At 44.8% G+C, this 21,224-nt stretch overlaps 1 protein-coding gene across 1 annotated transcript in view; it reads left to right on the forward strand.

The window, feature by feature from the left end:
• The window catches only part of LOC146805380 (sodium/hydrogen exchanger 2-like), a 588,486-nt gene that overhangs the window by 526,009 nt on the left and 41,253 nt on the right, over nucleotides 1–21,224 (forward strand). Inside the window, exon 9 of the mRNA XM_085622598.1 lies at nucleotides 10,172–10,271. Coding sequence (XP_085478724.1) covers nucleotides 10,172–10,271 — 100 coding nt within the window. The remainder of the gene's footprint in view (nucleotides 1–10,171; nucleotides 10,272–21,224) is intronic.

Raw genomic sequence — 21,224 nt, forward strand, 5'->3', positions numbered from 1 at the left:
GGGATTGGTTATACACGTTAGCTTTTGGACATTTTGTGAAAAAATCTTTTTTAAATGGTGTTATTATAAATGTGGATCATCATACTTTTCGATGCCAGCAACAATGTTGAGGTCTTAGCCAATACATGGCGTGATTTTCTTAAGTTTTACTTGAATAAAGGACGAAAGACAGGTGATAGGATGTTATTACAACATACTTATTGTTATTTAACGTGTTGAGTAATTTAAATGACCCTTGTGCTGCTAGGATATTTATCATGTGACATTGGTTTGCCGATACACGGCTTTATTTCTGTTATTTTTGAGGGACACCACATGCCCATACAGGGCGATATGTGTGAAGTTTTTAACCTTACTTCTAATTTGGAATTGATTTTGTTAGCCGATACACGGCGAAATAAGCAATATTATCTAATTGTTTTCACATTCCAAAATGGCGATGAATTACCAACAGTGATTCTTTCAATGTGTTTGTCCTTCTATGATGTCTATGAATAGTGATGTCATGTGATCCACGTAACGTTTCATTGAAATATGCTGCTTCTTTGGCGCGAAATTTGTAAAACATCAGACTAAGGCATAGCCGAAACGCGTCATGTTTTCCATGCTCGCTATGCAATAAACGACCTAAGAACTGCAGAAGTGTCCCGTGAGTGCTTTCCCGAGTTCTGATGTGACTGGGACTGAGCGCGCATATATATATATATATATATATATATATATATATATATATATATATATATATATATATATATATATATATATACACACACACACACACACACACAATGGGGTCTCTAGTTGGCTGGAGTCAGTCAAGGCAAAGTTGCAATCCTTACAGCACAGCAGTCTTTACTCCAGCTGACTTCTTCCCAAGTCCAGTAGTGTAATGATTTGGCAGGGTCAGAGTCCCTGTACTTATACCCAAATGTGCCTTTGAAGTCAGGGTGACTTCAAAGCAGGTCCTTGAAATGCGCAGGTCCCCATTGATCTAAACCCTGTCTGCCAGGCTATCTGTGGGGGGTAATCAGTTATTTATGTGGGGACAAGACACATCCTCTTGAGATGTAAGTGTGAGCTCCCTCTCCCCCTTCCTGACTTCAGAATGCAGATGAATGCAAATGAGTCCTCTGTCACACCCACTCTTCTTGTGTTTGTTGCTGTCTTGAGGGAATCCACAAAGTATAGCTATCACCCAGCACAGACGTGTATTGGAGGCAGGCTGCAGGCACACAGAGCAAAGATAAGAGCAGAGAAATGTACACTTACTACAAGTGGCATTTCTAAAATAGTGATGTCAAATCCAACTTTACCACTAAAGAGGATTTATCATTATCATTTCAAAGATATGAAACATGATTTAGCTACTCTTTTCTAATCAGGAATTACAGCACAAAAGTTTTTTAAGGAATTTCCAATGCTAGCCTTTGAGAGGAGTAGGCCTCACAGTAGTGAAAAACGAATGTAGCTGTTTGTGACTACCAGGCAGTGCTTCATTTGAGCCAGTGGTTTCCAGTGCTTGGCATCAGCACTTAATTGTCAACACCGGCACTTATAGCGCAAACTCAACCCAAAGGTATTGGAGGGCTTTTCCTGAGTATCAGTTAAGGTCACATTCATGTTTTGTAGGCACAGGGTGATTAAGTGATTTGCTCGGAATAACAGGATCTTGAGGCTATGCCGAGAATTGAACATGGTTGCCCAGGTCCATAGTCAGTAGCTCTGGCTGTTATGCCCCATCCTCTTCCCACTTGTATTGTTTCATGGTTAGTAGTTATTTATGTTATAGGTGGCGCTAATAGGAGTAATGGGCTGCTTCAAGCTGCCTCCTAATGAGAGCCCCGGTACTTATTTTTTCAAAAATGAACCACTGCTACAAAGACATGTAAAAATTGAAAGTAAATGTCCTACCTTTTACTTTCACAGCACCCTGCCTTTAGGCTACCCAGAGCCTACCTTAGTGGTGTCCTATGTATAAAAAAAGGGGATTTTAAGGCTTGAAAGGGGTTTTAAATGGCATGTCGAAGTGGCAGTAAACTGCACACACAGGCTTTGCAATGGCAGGCCCGAGAAAGGTTTGAAAGGCTACTTGTGTGTGTGGTAAAATCAATGCTGCAGGCCCACTTTAAGCATTTAGCTTACAGACCCTGGAAATATGGTACACCATTTTACAAGGAACTTATAGGTAAACTAAATCTGCCAATCAGGTATACACCAATGCCCCATTTTATATGAGAAGCACATGCACTTTAGCACTGGATAGCAGTGGCAAAGTACTTAGAGTCCTAAGGCCAAAAAAAAGGGACATCAAAAAGTGGAGGTAAAACAGGCAAAAAGCTGGGGGAAGACCACCCTAAGAATGACAGGTCTAACAACCCTTGATGAATCACTGCATCAGCTACACAAAATATCCTGCACAAAATGGTTTAAAATGTCATTTGGATTGTGCCTCATGTTGAATAACCACTTTTTAAAGCCATACAGTGACCAAAAGTTCCATTTTTACAGACTTTTCCTCCTACTCAGAAGCTTCAATTTCGAACATTTTCGGACAGGAAAATGACTCTAAACATACTTATGTTAGTTCCAAAAGTGATAATTCACATGCAATAGTCATTTACAGTCAAAAGATTAAACATTAAAAAAGACCATGTTGCAGGGATTCTGCTCATGCACAGAACTATGCGCAGGAAACCAGGACCTCAGTGAATTGCGGTGTACCAAAAACTCACCTCAGTACCCAGAACCCCTCTCCGACTAGCATCAGTGTCTCATTCGCTCTCCGTATCATCTCGAAGCTACCAATGATTAGACAACCCAGAACATGCGACTTAGAGTACTCTCAGGAATGGTGGGAATCAGAAATACCTGTTCGTTATTATTCTCATATCAGTCCACAACAAGAATAATCAGAGACACTGTAAAGTTTAAAATGTTTATTTTATAAACTACGTGTCCTAAGATGCAGTACTTTGGCTAACATAAGCAGACAAACGATTAAAATTAAAACCATCAGCATTGTTACAATACCATAGAAAATGAAGGGAGAAATCATAGTATAAATGACAGTGGAATACAGCCACCTTCCCTTCACTAGTAAGCTGGTATTATTAGACTAATAGAAGGTCTCTAGGTTTGAATGGGGAACCCCATACCGAAAAGATCAGCTTAGGGGAATCACTTCACAGGATCAGCTTTGCTCTGCGCCTGGAAAAGTTCTTCTCCAGAATGTGTGTGTGATGCATGCAAACTGCAATATTAAAGGCTCTCGACTTTCAGGTATTTGCAGCTGTGTGCGTATTATGGCTAGAGAGTGGGCCAATCAACCTGAACTCAAAAACATACATTATTTGGCGGCTCAGAGTGCTTCTGCACACAATGTTCAGACCAAGGTCGTCATGCACGTCTAGGGATGTGAACAACAGACAGTTCTCATGTGAAGAAAAAGGCAAGCAAGCAGTTTTCAAATAATAACATGTCGCTGTAGTGTCGTGTGCAAAACCTCTAACCTCTAACACGCTTATGCTAACATAGCAATGTATGTATCTAAATCGCTGCCTTCACTACAGGTAAGGACGAATTGTATGTGTTACATGGAAGGCTTTGAAAGGAGCATGAAAGAGAGGAATAAATATTATGCAGAAACGAGAGGTAATCTGTGATTCTCTTCTCGTATTCCATGCATTTCCTTGTTGAAAACATGAGCATCCCTCCCCCCTCCTAAAATGTTCCCTTTTAAGTCAAAGCCAATCACCCTTTCTCTTACCACGATCATGAATTTGTTCTTACTAATTACTCTCAGCATATACTTTTACCTTACATTCACCTTAATCTCAACTGCTATCCTATCTTTCTCTAAACCTCTATATGACTATAAACCTAGATTTTCATGGGTTCAGAGAACCTTAGATGAACACCCAGAACAACAAGTAGGTTAATCAGAACACAGAGTGCCAAAATCCCTTTCAGAAAGTCCTGGGGTAAGAAGGAATTAATGAGATCCAACTGTGGTGATTGATGCCTTTCACCAGTGATGTCCCAGGGCCCTGCATCCTATGGGCTTTGAGCAACTGGGCCAAGTGCGTCCTCAGCACTTGACTCTCAGTGATAGTACACGTAGTGCAGTCCAGGGGTTCTCGGAGAGGAGGTAGGTGTAGGGTGAGCATAGACACACAACTCAAAATACATCCAGCAACCCCAATAAATGATTGTCCAGTGAAATACTTGCTTTTATGTCAAAAGGAATATTTATGTACTTACACAAAGTACAATACAACACACTGCAAACAATATACACAGCCTTCTCAAGGCAAGCCCACTAGTGTTACCCAGGTCAGCTTTCCAGACCCATTTCCCAGTTTGTAGCTGATAGTTATTTCCGATTCACATGGGACAACATCCAAGCCAAGCCCTACTAAGGCTTTCAAGTCTCAATAGTTTTATGATGGATCTTTAGTAGAAACCTCAAGTCTCTGTGCTGGAACACGTCAATTTCAGAGCAGGTTTTCCAGGGTCTCGCAGCCCGTTTGTCAATCATATCTGCTCTCATGAAGTGACAGAGTGCCTGAGCAATCCTTGATAGCCCAGCTGTGCGCAGATGCCAGGAATCTGCGGTCACAGCAGGAGCAGTTCTGGTGCTCTTCTGATGTGGTAAGTCTCTCCTGGGATCCGGGGGCAGGTCTACAATGCTCCCAGACGGAGGAGTTAAAGTTGTTGCTCTCACTCTCCATGGGTCACGGCCTGCAGTGTCTTCAGAGCTGCACATAGGGTCAGAGCGGCGGCCCTCTTCCTCCTTCCCGTCCCTTGCTTCTTGACATGCAGGTAGGGTCACAGCAGCACAAACTAAGTGACGTCTCTCTCTCTTCACCGCAGCTCCAACCTGGCATACGGGATCTCAGGTAGCACGACCAAGATGATGACTCTTTGGCCACTGTGCTATATTCTTCACTGTGGCCCCCACCTGGCAAGGGAATCGCTGACTTTGGCACACAAGCTGGCAGCCCGATCGGTGGTCCCAACAGACCAGAATCTCAGCCTCTATTCCCGGGATCCACGCAACCAGATCCCCACTGGACCTTTCTCCCTCCAGCAATCTCCTTCACCTCACAGGGTCCACTGATCTTTGTTCAGGCAGAAGCTGGTACTAGAGGATCCAGGCAAGCCTTCTTGATCCTCCTTGGTAGTGCCCCCTCACCCAACATGGGAGACTGGCAGATATTTAGTCCCCAGTCATGGTCACAAGAGGCAGAACTTGCACTGAGCTTCTACACACTGATATACAGCTTCAGTTTGATAATTTGGGAGTTTCAAGCTCCCCTTTTTATGATCGGTTTCCAGAAACACTTGTGATTTATTGTCTCTGTATTTGAAGTTTGTGTTTTGAGGGTTGCTTACACAGAAGTGCCCATTCCTTTATTGTGCTCACCTCCAGAGAGCAGTCTATCAGAGCAGGACATTCTCCAATTTTGTTACCCCAAACACAGACTGGAGAGTGTCTCGAGGGTCACATCTGGATGTCAACCTCAGTGATATGTGCTTCAAATGGTTACCAAAGGGTAAACATTATGATTCTCTAATCAGCCCCATCTCCTTCCTCAGATGTTCCCCATCCCTGTTGACCAGTGACCTACTTTCAGAATCAAAGGGCTCCTGTTGAAGTGCACTTAAGAATGCCTAGCTCTTTCTTCCTCTCATGTGTGTCCCACCCAGCTCGCAGAAAAGCAGCAATCTTCAAATCTTCCAATCTGTCTTGAGGAAACCTCCATCTCTCACTGCTCTTCCAGCAAGTCCTGGGTCTCCTACAATGAAACTCAGTGTCTACCACGTATTGTGCTCTTTCACAAGTGCAAACATACTCAGACACACACACGCATTCAGATGCATGCAGTCATCTATGTGCTGTACTTTCCTGCAGGCCCACACACATCCTAACTGAGGGCCTCATTATGACGGCGGTCAGACTTTTGCCCTAGCCTCATCATATCGGGGATGGGACCGCCCGACTTGCTGTCGGCAGTCCCGCCACTGGAATTACAATACGACCGCCTTCAAGGCGGTTGCAAAGTGTATTTTCTGTGTGCTGCGGGCTGCAGCAGTACAAAAAATACACTTTTTGCATATCCCTGCACTATGTGGCAGGCACCATGTGGTGCTGCCACATGGTGCAGGAATATGTTGGGGCCCATGTCGGACGCCATGGAGGACGGGGGGCCCGCTACGGGCCCCCAATGTCCCTTTCCACCTCCCTTTTCATGGCAGGTAAACCGCCATGAAAAGGCAGGTGGAAAGGGAAATTGTAATCCCTACGGGGGTGCCTGGCAGGCACCGCAACAATTGTAGGGAATACACATCCCTCTGACAGGCCGATGCACTCCTTTAGCCCGTCGGGTCCGTGGCGGTCGGTCTCTCTGACCGCCAGCCATCTGCTCGCCATCCTAATGTGGCAGGCGGGAATCAGCATTACGTGGTGGTGGGGCTGTCACCGACGAGCTGTCTGTTGAGGTCCCACCGCCATCGTAATCAGGCCCCACGCCTACCGGTTTTTCGTTTGAACGTATGTTTGCATATAAATACAGATGGAAAATATGTTTCCTTTGTCTGTATTTATAAATAGAAACTGAAAACTGCCAATAAATATGATTAATGGAGAGATTTTTGTTTTTTAGCTACAATAACCTCACTTGTTTGACTCTGTGGATTGGTCAGCCAGGTTCAAGCTGCTTAAGAAGCTAGCTTTTTCTTAGGGTAGGAGAAGAGGGGAGCGCTGTTGTTTGAAAATTGTAGGATGGAGTCATTGGGGAGAGGATGCGTTGGAACAGGTCATTGTGGGTGGCTTCAAAGCACAGAGAGCCCTTGGGCTACCTAGAACTTGTAGGTCCAGGGGAAGGGGCCACAATATGGACCCTGTGGAGGTCAAAGGGGTTGGCAACAGGAGAGGTAAAGTGAACTTCAAAGCCATTAGGTGCGTCAGCACCTATGCTATAAAATATCTGAAACAACAGCTTTTGGTACCATAATTTCCAAACTAAAACAGAGAAATTAAAACAATCCTTACTAAACATCCTGTTTTTTTTTTTAATTCATAGATGGTCACACATAGCCCCCACCCATGGTTAGCATCCTCAGTAGACGCTGGGCAGGGCCCTGTGCAGGTGTGTACCTGGGTCACGTAGACCTGGCTGCCAGGTACATTTAACAGAGTCTTGCACAAGGCACTTTGCTACTGCCTGTGACAAAGCACTGCTCCCATTAGATGAAATAAACTGTGCGGCATTGACCTCCCACAACCGGGTTTTTATTTAGACAAGCCTGTCCCGTGCAGGTGGGGAGGGGGCTTATCGGATTTCAGCTGGGACCATTACAAAGGCCGACGTTAAGGGCCCATCAGGCCTTCTTTTGAAGGAGTATCCTGGATAGAAACTGTGGGAGGGCGGGGCGGAGTAGGAGTAGGCGTGAGACGCACACCTAAAAGCAATGGCGGGAAAACAAATGCACACAGCTTGTCACTTCACAGGTACTTAAAAGAGGAATGTTTTTGACTTTGTTCAGTCCCTGGATCCAAGAGATATGCATGCAGTGTATGAAATGTTAGATGTGTTGGTCTCTCTCAGTATTTGCACAAATAACAATTTAAATACCACTATTTTGGTTTATTTATTTTATAGTGCCATAGCGCTACTTATCCCAATGCAGGGTGTCAGAGCACTTCACATCACATGCACAAACATTGACAATAAATCGTATGTAACTCAAGACGTAGGATGTGTTAAATAAGATTGTGAGGGTTACAAGGTGTAGGAGCCACATTTCCTTCATAGCTTACTGTGGTATAGTAGAAGGATTATAATTGATGAACTGCAAGTAGCAGAAGGATCTCATTGTTAAAAGCAGTAACCCATTTACTCATCTACATACATCTATCTAAACCTAAAGCAACCAAGTGTGCATTGTCTATTTAAACAAATTTGAAAAAATACTAGCTGCAGCGTCTTTTTTGCTTACGAAAAAAACAAAAGTAGATGAATACAGATAAAATGACCAAAACATAAATGTGGTTAAATACAGAGGGAAATGTTAAAAAAATAAATACCATAAAACCAGGAGCCCTAATCATAACGCCCACAGAGTTGTTCATGATATTTATCCTGCACGGAACCATCTCTCAGTCACATATACACCCTTGTGCGCACATGCAACAGCTTGCACCATTTCTCCTGCACTATACCGTCTCTCAGGCATCACACATTCTTCTCTTCAGTACCATCTCTCAGGCACACCAAAATCCTCGTCAGCACCCTCAACTGCTTGCGCTATTTTTCCTCTACGGTACCATCTCTCAGGCACACCAACATCCTCATCAGCACCCTCAACTGCTTGCGCTATTTTTCCTCTACTGTACTATCTCTCAGGCACACGCACATTCTCGCTCTGTACATGCAACACAATGCAGACCAAGGGTCAGGATAAGCGCACACCAGGGGAATTTTACCAGGGTGGGCCAGGAGCCACCCTTTAGTGACAAAGGTAAATAGGACGTGTTCACTCTACTAATTCCTAAAAACACGGTATGCTGCCACCACCGTTCTTGTGCTACTTAACTCCATATGAAGACAGTAGCGTTACACCTCCTGAGGGTACCAATTTAGGGGCATATCAACAAGGGCTTTATCTCTGCTTTTTTTGGCTTTAAAAGCCAAAAAAGGAGAGATAAAACCAGCGCCCTATCAACAACAGGGTGCTAACATGCAAATTCGCATGTTAGCACCCTTTTACTCTACGCTTCCCCTTGCATCTCTAATGAGATGCAAAGGGGGCGTTCCAGAGTAAAATAATAGGAGAAATGTCGCTAAGCGACATTTCTCCTATTATCAAGAATGTCGCTAACCCTGTTAGAGACAAAAAATGCAGCGCTAACCGCGGTTAACGCTGCTTTTTTACGTCTGGTATTTTTCTGACTTGAAATGATATCCTATGGAAGGAGGATATCATGGCTAAGTTTGCCTGTCCCTATCAACAAGCTAACGTGAGATTATCGCTGGGTTTTCAGCGATAATCTCACGTTAGCCTGTTAGCGTGAGGATTTTTATCGCTATTGAAATAAGCGTTGCTAATAGCACGCTATCTCAGCGATAAAAATTCACGCTAGCCGGCGATAATTATCCTAGCGCAAAGTGCGCTTAGAGATAATTATCGCCGGTTGTTGTTGATATGCTCCTTAGTTGCTACTCCTGGTCTAATCAGACAGCAGCCCATGAGATAGGCCTAGGTCATAGCGCAGAACTCAGGGCTGGGGTATGCATTCGTCACCATGTGAGGGAATTTTCCATCCCACACAGAGGTAAACAGATTGTCAATCCCAGCTGCTAATAAAACATGATGCACAATAAAAATTCAAAACAAAGGCTCATTTCGGATATTGAAGTACCTCATCAACTTTCCCCGCACTTTCCATATACAGTGATTACACAATAAAAATTGATTTATTTTGTTACCAAACAAAGGACCTATCTTATGCAGCAGCCTTTCAGGCTACATGCAAAGCATACGCCTGAAGTTGTAAGGTTTTGCAGGGATAGACTTAATGAACGTCAGCACTCAAAACAAAGGCTCCCATTCAGGGCCTCATTTATGAGGCTCATCGCGCCACTGGCGCATGGCAGCCCATTGTGCGCCAGCGCAGGGGAAAAAGACAGGAATGTGCCGTATCTGATATATACAGCACTTTCCTGCCCTTTTCTTTCTCCGTAGGGCAGTGCAGCGGGGGGCATGCGACGCTGCCCTATGGTTAAACCTCATAAATGAGGCCCTCAGTTTCTAACGTAATTTGAATGTTCACCCCCTCTTTTTACTGTGGCACACCACCCTCTTCTTTATCCATGTACCATTCTCACCCTTTTCCTGTGACCGTAAACTGTGTTTTTTTGCCCATTTTCACCCTGTTATATCTTCCACATTTCTCTGGGGAAGCTTCCTCGATACTACTGCAACTCCTTGGAAGGGGTCCTGTACTTAGGTGTATCAATTTGTGCCCTACCACTTTAAATGTTCACCATCCGCCACTGAGGCTAACATGATTGAAGCGTCTTCTAAACCTGCTTCTATAGTTAAATGAAAACGCTTGTTATGCTTTTTTCCATGTGTGCTTATGGTGTGATTGTTTAATCCTCAACAGGCATTTCCTGGATGAAAAAAAAGTGAAGCCAGTTTCCCCAGATGAGTTGGACGAAATGCGGGATTTGCTAACAAGGAATCTTTATCAGATACGACAGCGAGTAAGAACCGATTCATTTGTTCTCCACTTTATTTACAGTTTAGTTACAGTAAGGATATTAATAGCAGACTTGAGCATTGGACCAAGTGCACCACAAACTGGATGCTGAAGTTAATATATATGTATGTGTATATGTATTTATTATTAATTAAAAATAAACAACTTGAAGGCATCGACTGTATGCCTGAAGGTGTTAGTTTGTTTTTGAGTCCTGAGAAGTTCCTGCTCTTATTTTTAGTCATGCTACTTTTTTGTGGTTTGAAATATTTGTAATAATAACCGGACAGAATAAAGTATCCAGTACATCATCACATACAGTTTTTTTCATTATGCAGAAAGAAAACAAAAAGACAACATAAAAGCAACATAATGACAACAAAGCATATCTAGAATGAATAATGACATACCCCGCTATCCACTCGTTCTATCCACTTGATCTCAACAGCGCCAGCGGCAAAACATCACATAGAGAGGAGCAGTGAAGCATAGCTCGGTCTCGGGGGGGGGGGGGGGGGGATAAATACATGCACCTGTAAGAGTTCGGTACACCAGGAGACAGTACACCTGCTCACGTGTCCAGGGTAAATGGCTAATCAACACAGGCCCTCTGACATATCGTGGGAAGCATAAAAACCATTCCATATGTCCCACAAAAGCTGTGATTGGTCATTCAATGTTTAAATCAGTCTGCGCCATGCTGTCCATCCAGTCCTCCAGGGAGGGAACCGAGGGCTTGGACCAGTCTTGGAAGATACACATTTTCGCTGTTACCAAAGCCGTAGTCATCCACCATTTCTTGTCCCTGGTTACTGGGGGGATCCCTCATGTGTCATGTAACAGCATAAGGGCAGCTGAAGGCACCTGGCCTAAGTAGCCTGTGTGTGTAAGGATTTGCAGTACATGCGTCCAAAAGTGCAGAAGTCATGGGCAGGACCATAAAATGTGCAGAATGTAGCTGTGAGAAGGAGCCCATTTCCAGCAATTGTACGAGGGTGCCAATTTTACCCGAAAGAGTAATTGCAGTGACCAATGCCAATCATGGAGAATTTAAAACAACTGAATTTCGTCTGTGATTCTCAGAGCTCTCTGTCATGGTCAGCCATAAGGTGTGCCCATTGCATCGGGGATTAGAAGATGACAAGCCGTTGTTGCCACCGTTATAAGAGGAGGCGCTCCAGTGGGGGTGAGAATAGTCTGCTGATGAGTATGTCATAGAGTCCTGTGATCAGTTTTTTAAATGGCCCCAGTGAACCAAATAAGAATGTCTCAAAGACTATGCATGTAGCCATTTGCAATGTATTCCACATCGTTTCAAACCAGTGTTGTAGCCGTAAGTACATCCAAAAAACGGATCTGGGTAGGTTGTACGTGGTTGAGAGGACTGTAAAGGGTGCCAAGGCTCCATCAGTTACAATGTGATCCACTGTAAGAATGCCTTCAAGGCCCCAGTCTAGCCAAAGTTAGAGTCAATGGACACAGCTGCATTATGCCTTAACGGGGCTTTGAGTTGGTTAAGCCCATACGCCTGGAGGAGCTCATGACGATTTACAGATTTTGTGCATTTCCAGGAGGATAGGGTTATGAGGATCTGATGACATTTTGGGGCCGGCATATAAAAGCAACATACTGTTCACCACCTGCTATAGCCTGTCTTCTAGCCTGACCTAAAATGGGTTTTCCATGTGAGAGTTCAGGTCGTAAGCCATTGGGGTTATATGACGAGCCCTATAGTATGTTTGGAGGTGTGGCAAGTGAAGGCCTCCAGCCGTTGTGGCCACACGTAGCTTGGGCACCGCCAACCTAGGGGCATTATAATCCCAAATAAACCACTGGATACTTGTATCAATCTATCTCAAGTTGCTTGCCAGTATGTTAAATGGGATCATGCCAAAAACATATTTGAACCTAGGGACCACCACCATCTCATCGTTTTGGGCCCTGCCCCACGAGGAGATATGGTGAGATCTCCATGTTTTGAAGCCCACTTTCGTCTTTTCCATAAGTGGGAGGATGCTACATATGGCAATGGTGGAAAAGTCAGTGCTAATCCATATCCCCATGTATTTCAGCCTTTGGGGATCCATTTTGCTGGCAACTCTTAAAGAGACGAACGCGGATTTGTCGGTGTCATGGGCATTGCGTCTGTTTTGGCCCAATTAATCTTGTACTCAGAGTAAACAGAGAAGTCCATGTTAGCGCTGAAGATTGGTCAAAATCAGGTCTTGAGAAAATCACCCTAAACTTACAACTGGGATCCTCGAACTGCTGTGGTACTTCATCGTCAGGTCGACACACCTTTGCCACAATGTTGGAATGGAGTTAAAATAAAATTACAAGTCATTTATCATCAACTGTTGGGTTCCTAATTATCAGTTCCTGTCGAGAGGTTGCGGACGTTTCTAAAAACTTTATCTACAAAGGTTGAGAATTGCTTTATCAAATTTATTCAGATTAGTGTAATAACAAAAATGTGAAAAAAAGGTTTAATTAGTGTCAGAATAAATCAAAATAGTGTTCCACAAAGGAATCAGTTCCTATCTATCTAAAGAGCCTAACCTACCTGAAACTAATGAAGGTTCTGGAATAGAACAAGATTCTCGGAGCATAGACAAAGTCTCAAACTTCCCATGAAGGGTTGTTCTGGAAAACTCAACTGAGTTCCCTGCAGCTGCAGTAGTAGCAGTTAAAATAAAATCAGAGGTAGCTTTCAGTAATAAGGACCGAACGCCTTATGTGTTAGGCGTCGTGCAAGGTAAAGGGTCTTCTCTATTCAAAAAGAATGAATGAATGATGCCAAGATCAAATCTAAGTCTCTCTAGCTAGGAACACTCGATTATAATATGAAATACACAAATAATGTAATGAAAATTAGTAGGTTTATATCCTCTTCAGCCAGTGGTAAACAAACAAGCTGGTTCATAGCATTTAAACTAATGTTGCAGTTTTAGATACATGAGAGAAGGTTCTCATAAGAACTTTCATACCTAAGCTATTAGCTGCTTCCAATATCCTGTGGTGAAGACAAAGGGCTAGTCAAATGTAATGTAGCAATTCTAACGGTAATGTCCTGGTTAAGCATAAACATTATATATCTAATTTGTTCTTTATTCTAACAGTCTATTAATTATTAATCAACAGCAAATTAATTGTCAATGCAGGGTGAGGTAATGTCGTGTGATGAAGCAAAAGAATATAGTCTTAAAGTCAGCACATTCTTTGGTAGAATGCTGGTGTTTGGCAAAATATCGACGAAACATCTTTTTAGCTGTAAGCAAGAGTTGAAAGAAAATATAGTCTGGGCCTACTTACAGATGCACATTGAGAATGATAGCCTACTGCATTTTGCACTTCACATTAATTTTCTTACATGTTTAACCCTTTGCGTGCGGAGGACGGCCCCCGGCCGTCCGACGTCACGGTGGGCGTGTGGGGGCCGTGCTAACCACGCCCAGTCATAAATCACCCGCACCGCGGCGGAATTCGCGGCGCGGTCAACGGGTTAAAGCAAGCACATTTTCCCTATGTGTGATTTATTTATGCAGTTTCTTGTTTAATTGCCTTCTAAAGTGAAATTCTAATACGTTTACGCAACTCTTGTTTGATTAAAAATTCCTTTCTAACAATCATTCTCAATCAGTATTATCAAGGCCCGCACTGAATTTTCAGGATTACTCACTGTAAAGAGCACAAAATCTGTATATAGGAGCAATTTGAGACCATCTTTTGGAGTCGTTATTCCAGATATCAAAGTAGACGGTTGTATGACGATGGCTAAAAGTTCCAGGGCCAACAGGAAAAGCAACGGTGACATAGGGCAGCCCTGCCTCGTGCTGTGTCAAATTAGTATCCGGTCCAAGAGGAAGCCATTTCAAAGATTCTGGGGTGTTGGAGCTGCATATAGACAGTGGACCATCAGAAGGAAGGTGGGATCTATCCCAAAAATCTTCAAGATATGAAAAAGATAGGTCCACTCCCCTGATCAAACACTTTCAAAGAGAGCAATAGTTTGTCATCAATGTCCACCCTGGTCTGCCATGGGATATGCAGCAGAGTGCGTAAATGATGACGGGAAGAGCAGCTTGGCTCGAATTCTACTTCATTTTCATTAACAAAAAGATGGATCACCTTTCCCAGTCTATTAGCAAGACCTTGGACAGGATTTTCATGTCACAGTTCAAGAGAGAAATTAGATGGTAGTTAGCGCAAAAAAGTGGATCCCTGTCCGGCTTAGAAATGAGCTCTATCAAATTTCTCCTGCAAAGAACCTGTGACTTCAGCCACTTGAAGCATCACTGCAAAGAGTGGTAATGTGATCGACCGTGTAATTTTGTAAAATTGTACTGGGTATTCATCTTCACCGGATGTCTTGCCCATTGCCATCTGTTTCAAAGCCTCTCCCATCTCTTCTTCCAAAATGTCCTGTTCCAGCTTCTCCCTAGGGTGGACGGTGAGCTCAGGAAGGTGAATCTGCAATAAAAAGGATCCTTCTTTGATTGTATCATCCAGGTGATCTGATGAGTAAAGATTGAAATAAAAGACAGCAAAGGCAAGCGAGATAAGATTGGCGTGGGAGAGCATGGAGCCAGAGGCGTTATTTATCACAGGAATTGCTGTCTTGGCCTCTCTTTGTCTGAGCTGTAGTGCGAGGAGCCGCCCCACTTTTCACTCTGCTCGCAGTTTTCGTATTTATTCCTGATGAGAGCTTTCTCCGCAACCAATGTTTAGGTCGTAGTCAACTTGTATTTATTTATTACGAAGCGAGCTGTCCGGGGGAATAATTAAATTACAGATATTCCATGCGCCAGAAAAGGAGCTTATGTTTGACTTCTAGCATCCTGAATTTAAATGCATCTAGGCACCATGTGCAGGATTTGGACGATACCATGCAAAGATTCAGGGAGACAGTAATCGGGGAATGATCCGAGACACTTCCTGCTTGGATATCACATGTCTGGAGCATTCGGCAATTCAGATGTCATTGTGAGAAAGAAGTTCAGTCTGGACTCTGTGCTGTGTGCTAGAGATATGTTATGTTATGTTATGTTACCACAACTTGTATAGCGCAAAAGCTGCCCCAGCAAAGGGGAGTCCCGGCGCTGACAGCAGAGCAACTGACATATGCGTGTGGAACTGAAAGTAGGACTATGGTGCAGGGAAAAGGTGAGTTTTAATGGCCTTCCTGAATTCTATTCAATTCTATTCTACCTTCGACTTGCTGGCATTCAGCTGGAGACAGTTGGTGGTCATCCACTCGGCGACTGCCGCTAGGTCACTCTGAAACTTAAGGGCGTCCTGCTCTGTGTTATTCAAGAGCGCCACTACCAACTGTGTATTGTCGGTGTAGGAGACCATGGTCAGTCCTCTGCTGTTAGCTACTGCGGCCAGGGGTTGGACGTAAAGATTGAATAGCAGGGGGCTGTGGGAAGAACCCTGTGGCACCCCTTGTTTGATGGGGTGTTCACCTGAAGCATACGGGAAGACTGTTACCATGAACAACCTCTCATGAAGGAAAGAGGCAAGCCACTCCAGAGCCGGACCAGTGATTCCTGCCTCCTCCAGGCGGCGCAACAGTATGGCATGGGACACCGTGTCAAACGCGGCGCTCAGATCCAACAGGATCAGCACTGACGTTCGACCGGCATCCAGTGCCACTCAGAGATGTTCTGTCACAGCCAGGAGAGCAGACTCCGTGCTGTGACCTGGTCAGAAGCCATTCTGGGAGGGGTCCAGCGTGTTATTCCTGGTCAGAAAGTCCAACAGGAGGGATTTGACATAGGCCTCCGGGATCTTTGCCGCCCAGGGAGCAAGGAAATAGGACTATAGTTCTCTGGCTTGGCAGGGTCGAGAGAAGGTTTTTTGATCAGGGGTATCACCTTGGCCTGTTTCCATGCCCTGGGCACGGTGGCTGTGGCAAGTGACCTGTTTCTCACCTGGCCCATGGAGGATATGATTGTAGGAAGCACTTTCCTAAATTGGTCTGGTTTGAGCGGGTCTGCCGGGGATCCTGACTTGACTTTATTGCACAGTGTTCGCAGATGGTTGGCGGGGATAGGCGGAAAGTTATCCAAGGTATTCACCTTTTGAGGACACAGTGCCACTTGCTTGCTACTATGTGTCGTTGGGAAGGACCTATAGATGTTATCCACTTTCCTAACAAAGAAGGTGGCAAGGTCCTCAAACTGCTCATTTGACTTGATGGTCGGCCCAGTGGCAGTCTGCAGGGATTGAAGGCTAGAGAGTATTGAGAACACGCTCTTTGCAGGGTTATCACTCTTGCAGATTTGATTGGCGTAAAATGCCGCTCGGGCCAATTGAATGGCCTTATGGTACCTCTTAATCGCCGCCCGCTAGATGTCCTTTGCGCGGGATTGAAGTCCCTTCTCCATATATGCTCCAGCCTCTTACAGCTCTTACGCATAACGGCCAATTTGCCTTATCATACCATGGTCTAGTTTTAGATTTGCGGTTAATAGACCATTTCTCAGGAATTAGGCTGTCTAACGGATGTCTGATCCAATCGGAAAACACCCTGTATGCCTCGTTGGTATCAACCGGCAGACTCAGGCAAGTAACCGTGAGGCATGCGTCGAATTGTGTCCAGTTCAATTTGTGCCATGGGCATTTGAGGGAGATCGAACGATCCTCACTCCCTACCGGGGTTATACCCTGGAGTGTCATAGGGACTAGATAGTGGTCTGACCATCCCATGGGGATGGGCGTGTGTACTGTAAGTGAGGGTATGTTTGTGAAGACTGGGTCTAACTGGTGGCTGGCAATGTGCGTCGGACCCGAAACCAGTTGCACAAGCTGGCAAGCCACAAGATCAGCTACAAAGTTAGCCACGTCAGTTTCATCATGATTATCCAGATGGAGGTTCAAAACCCCAGTGACGGTAAAGTTAGCGGCGTTTGCCGCCAACACGCTGGCCGTCTTCATGAGGGCAGTCCTAAAGTCTGTGGTTGGCCCAGGGGGCCGGTATACTAGAAGCCCTGACATCGTGTAGTTGGTGCTCAATGAAATCTTAAAGTGTGCTCATTCGCATCCGGTTACGACCTGTTTAGCAAAAATACAGGGATAGCAAGATTTAAAAATAACCGCGATGCGATATGTTTGTATATTCTCTCTCCTTAGAATGTAAAAAGTGCTAGGAATAAAGGAGAGAAAAATAGCCTTAATGTCACTTAGAAAGGCTCTATCTCACACTGAGTTGTCTAGTATTGGATCCCCAGCACCATGTACCAGTAACCGCTGATAAAGACAGGGCCTGAGCCAAATTCAGTCAAAAGCCTGGTCAGTTTCACGAACCACTGCAGTTTATTGCCCAATGGGACATAACAGAGCCCAACACAAAAGTATAGTCTGAAATGCGTAGCCTTGTGAAGGCAAAACGACTATGGTCATCAATCCAAGTCTTCAGAACTCTCACCGGTAGCTTCATATGGAGAAGTATGGCAACTCTGTTTTTTCAAGGGGTACTGGCAGGGTTAGCAGGTGCTTCAGAGGACTCATCCAATCTAGAGGCTGATATTTCTCCAACTATCCAATCACTTTTCAATTTGGCAGATTCCAAGGCAGATAAAGTCATCTCCTGTAACAGGGCAATGTCCGGGTGTTTAGAACCGAGGGATGATAGTACCTGTTTCCATTTGATAAAGTGGCTCATACCATTGAAATTAAGAGACTAGATATGTAGATCCAGATGTTGATGGCAGATCATGGTGATGGACCACGGGGAAAGGGGGTTTGGAAAGATCTGCAACAAAGAAGCAAGTGTCTATCTAACAAAGGGCCTTACCAATAAAAGGCCCCTCTGTCTAACAATCCATGGATGGGGTAGTAGAAGCAACCAGCAATTCAGACCTGCCCCATCTAGGATGCAGAGAAATGATCCAGAGTCATGGAAGAGGAGAGGGGTAGTAGATGAAGAGGAAGTCACTGCCTGGGAAGGATCCTCTACCAGCTACGAACCTCTGGGCATCAAGGTTTCAAAGGAGAGCGAGATTTGTCCCTGTCAGTTGTAATCAAGTGAGTTTCCTGTCTGCTGTGCTCTATGTCTGGCCCTTCGTTACCAGGGACTAGGAATGAGGGAGGCCAAGGGGTTCCTCAGAAGAGGATCCAAATGTATCCATGTGGGCTTAGTGGGTCTCCTCCAACTCCAGTCATAGCTCCAATTCCCACGGTTCATGAAATTCCTTGATCTGACCATTCACTGTTACTATCATAATCACTTGGTCCAGCAGGCCAAAAAGCAGATCAAGCATCCTGAGGGAAGCACGTAGTGCAAGAAACTTCTTTAGGAGAATGCATGTTTCATAGAGAAATCAGCAGCGATGGTGACTCAGTGTTCCCTCTACGTATAGGGCTCATTCCTACGTGCCCCGGAGAAAATGGCTCATGTGTGCTGGAACCATTCAAAGCTGCCAATGGCCTCCGATTGGTATGGGTAGACGTGTTGCAAGACGCCATTCGGTGTGCTCGCTGAAACGCTAAGGGAGGCGCAAATGTGAGACCAGTTAGGTCTGAAAGAAACTTTTGAAGGAAAACCACAACGTCCTTAGTGTCCTCCATCTCCGTTAGATCAAATATATGGATGTTGTTGCTGTGTTTGCCATCTTCCAAATCCATCTTTTTTTTTAGTATTCCAGAGTTCTGTGCTCAATGCTGTAGCCTCTGTAACTCTAAGATCCAGCTGGTCTAGAAGCCTGTTGTTAGTGTCCACTCTGGTGCAAAGGTGCAATATCTCGTCCTTGATTGCCTTTAGGTCTTTTTTTGTTTCCGATGTTGAATTTTCAACTGTGCCGATCGTAGACTGGATAACTTTGAGTTCAGCCATAATAGAATCTAGCATCACCCTAGATGCCATTGTCTGGCTGGCAGGGTCAATGGACTACTTGAGTTTAACTGCTTCTGCAAAAGTAAGCTGACGCCGTGCCTCCTTAAGTGGCATTTGCACCCTTATAGCAGGAAGGAGGCTCCTGACATAGGAGAACGAGTCAAAGAAGTGTGCACCACGCCCTGTAACTGCTGTCAATTAGGAGAATAATATAGGATGGTGACGGCTAGTCTGTGTTCGAAGCAGGGATCTTCCCATTACTAACGTGGTTGTATCAATGATGCAGCAGGAAACATTCCAGGCAGCAGCAGATGAAGGCTCACACTCAGGGGCATCTTGCCTTTATGTGGATCTATAGAACTCTGTCAGAAAACAATGTGGTGGCACGGATAGGGTAGATGGCAGTAGCTGTGGAGTGTCCCCGTAGTCTAAGGGTGAGCCAGTAGGTAGGTAGGGCCCGATGGGCAGCTTGCCGGTAGGGGTTCGTGCAACAGCACCAGTACCCCCTGGGTGGTCAAGCTGTCTCTTGACAGAGCGCCTCTCAATCCTTACATTGAATGAAGAAGAGTCAAGGGCCAGGAACGTATACGCTGTCTTGGAAGAGGCCTCACCAGGCTTGGTGAACCACGGACCCAACAAGGAGTAAAGAGTCATTTGATGCGCTAACAGGAGAGGTCAGTAGTAAATTTGGCTGTAGCAACAAGAGGAAAATCAGCTCCCTCGAAAGGCAGCTTACCAGCTAGAGCATGCTCGGCAGTACCAGCACCTTCAAGGATCCACTGCCACTCTACAGCGGACCCAGTAGGTGATTAGCAGTCAGGCGCTCGACTGGGCTGAAGGGACGGGTCGGAGAATTCAGTGGTCCCAGCGGTGGCAACAGAAGAGGAAAAATCCTTGCGGGAGGCAGCTTACCGTCCATCAGCAGGCCACTTCCAACCCCCGCCTCAGTACCTCAGCACCTCAGTGTTAGTAGGCCACGCTGTTATTCTCGTGGCCCCGTGCAGTGGGCAAATGGGCGGGACCAAAAACCAGGTTGGGGATAAAAGTAGCAATGGTGCCCCCATCTGGGGGCTCCAGAGGAAGCAGCATCGGGCCATAAAAATAACTTTTGGAGCAGGCCTACCAGAGCTGCACTAAGGAGCCACCATCTTCCTTGCAGCGTAACTCCGCCCCCCATATTCTACTCTTTTGAAGGACATCTTTGTCGAGGATAAAATGACCACCCTTACACAAGTATGTCTCCAAGCTACTTCTATAGTAATATATTCTCTTTGTTATAAATGGTCATCAGATTTTGCTGGAGCTTCTCTCCACCAATGTGACCCCTCCTCTTTTTTAGCTGTGATGTCTTTTTCCCCTCACTTCTTCTTCCTTCTGATCTGGCTACAGTAAGTGGTGTCCAGGTTGCCAATGGGTGTTTCTCCATGCTCCAAGTTTATCTTTGATTTTTAATTTTTTGACCCTTGACATGATATCTTCCCCCTTGCTTAGACAACAGGGGATATCCTCATCTGCCTTTCCCTCTCACTTCTGGTCTATAAGTAGCACTGTTTTCTGTGGGCTTCTTTTTAAAAACAACAACATTTCTGGTCAGGGTGTATGTCATCTCACCCCTAGTGACCATCAGTCCCTTTTAAGCAGATACTCTCAAATCTCACCCTGCATAACAAGGATCTGTCTTCCGCTCCCGAGCCTGTTTGATTATACTTGATATACCAGTCACTTTTGGTTATACTGGATTCCTGTTCCTCTGCATGTCATTTCATTTTGTTATCTTCTCTCTGATGCCTAAAATGCAGCTCTTCCTATTCAGTCCACCTTTTTGGATGAAGAGATGTTTCGGTGTTTTGGTGCAGGTGGGCATTCTTCTATAGATCGCTCATTTCAACATGTGTGTTACCAGGCAATGACCTGTGGTACAGTATGGAGCATTCAGGTAAGTTAGGAGCATTGTTTTAAAGGTGATTGTACTGGCAGAAGGTCCTCCTAGGCTTTCAGTAGGGTCTCCTTGACTGTTGATGAGAACCACTCATAATACTGTTAACTTCTGGCAATAGAGTTAGGAATTCATAAGTAATCTACAAGCACAGTAAATCAGAGGCCACTGAATGGATATCCAAT

This window comes from Triturus cristatus, chromosome 8, assembly GCF_964204655.1.
Source record: "Triturus cristatus chromosome 8, aTriCri1.1, whole genome shotgun sequence".
In the NCBI taxonomy this organism is placed as follows: Eukaryota; Metazoa; Chordata; class Amphibia; order Caudata; family Salamandridae; genus Triturus; species Triturus cristatus.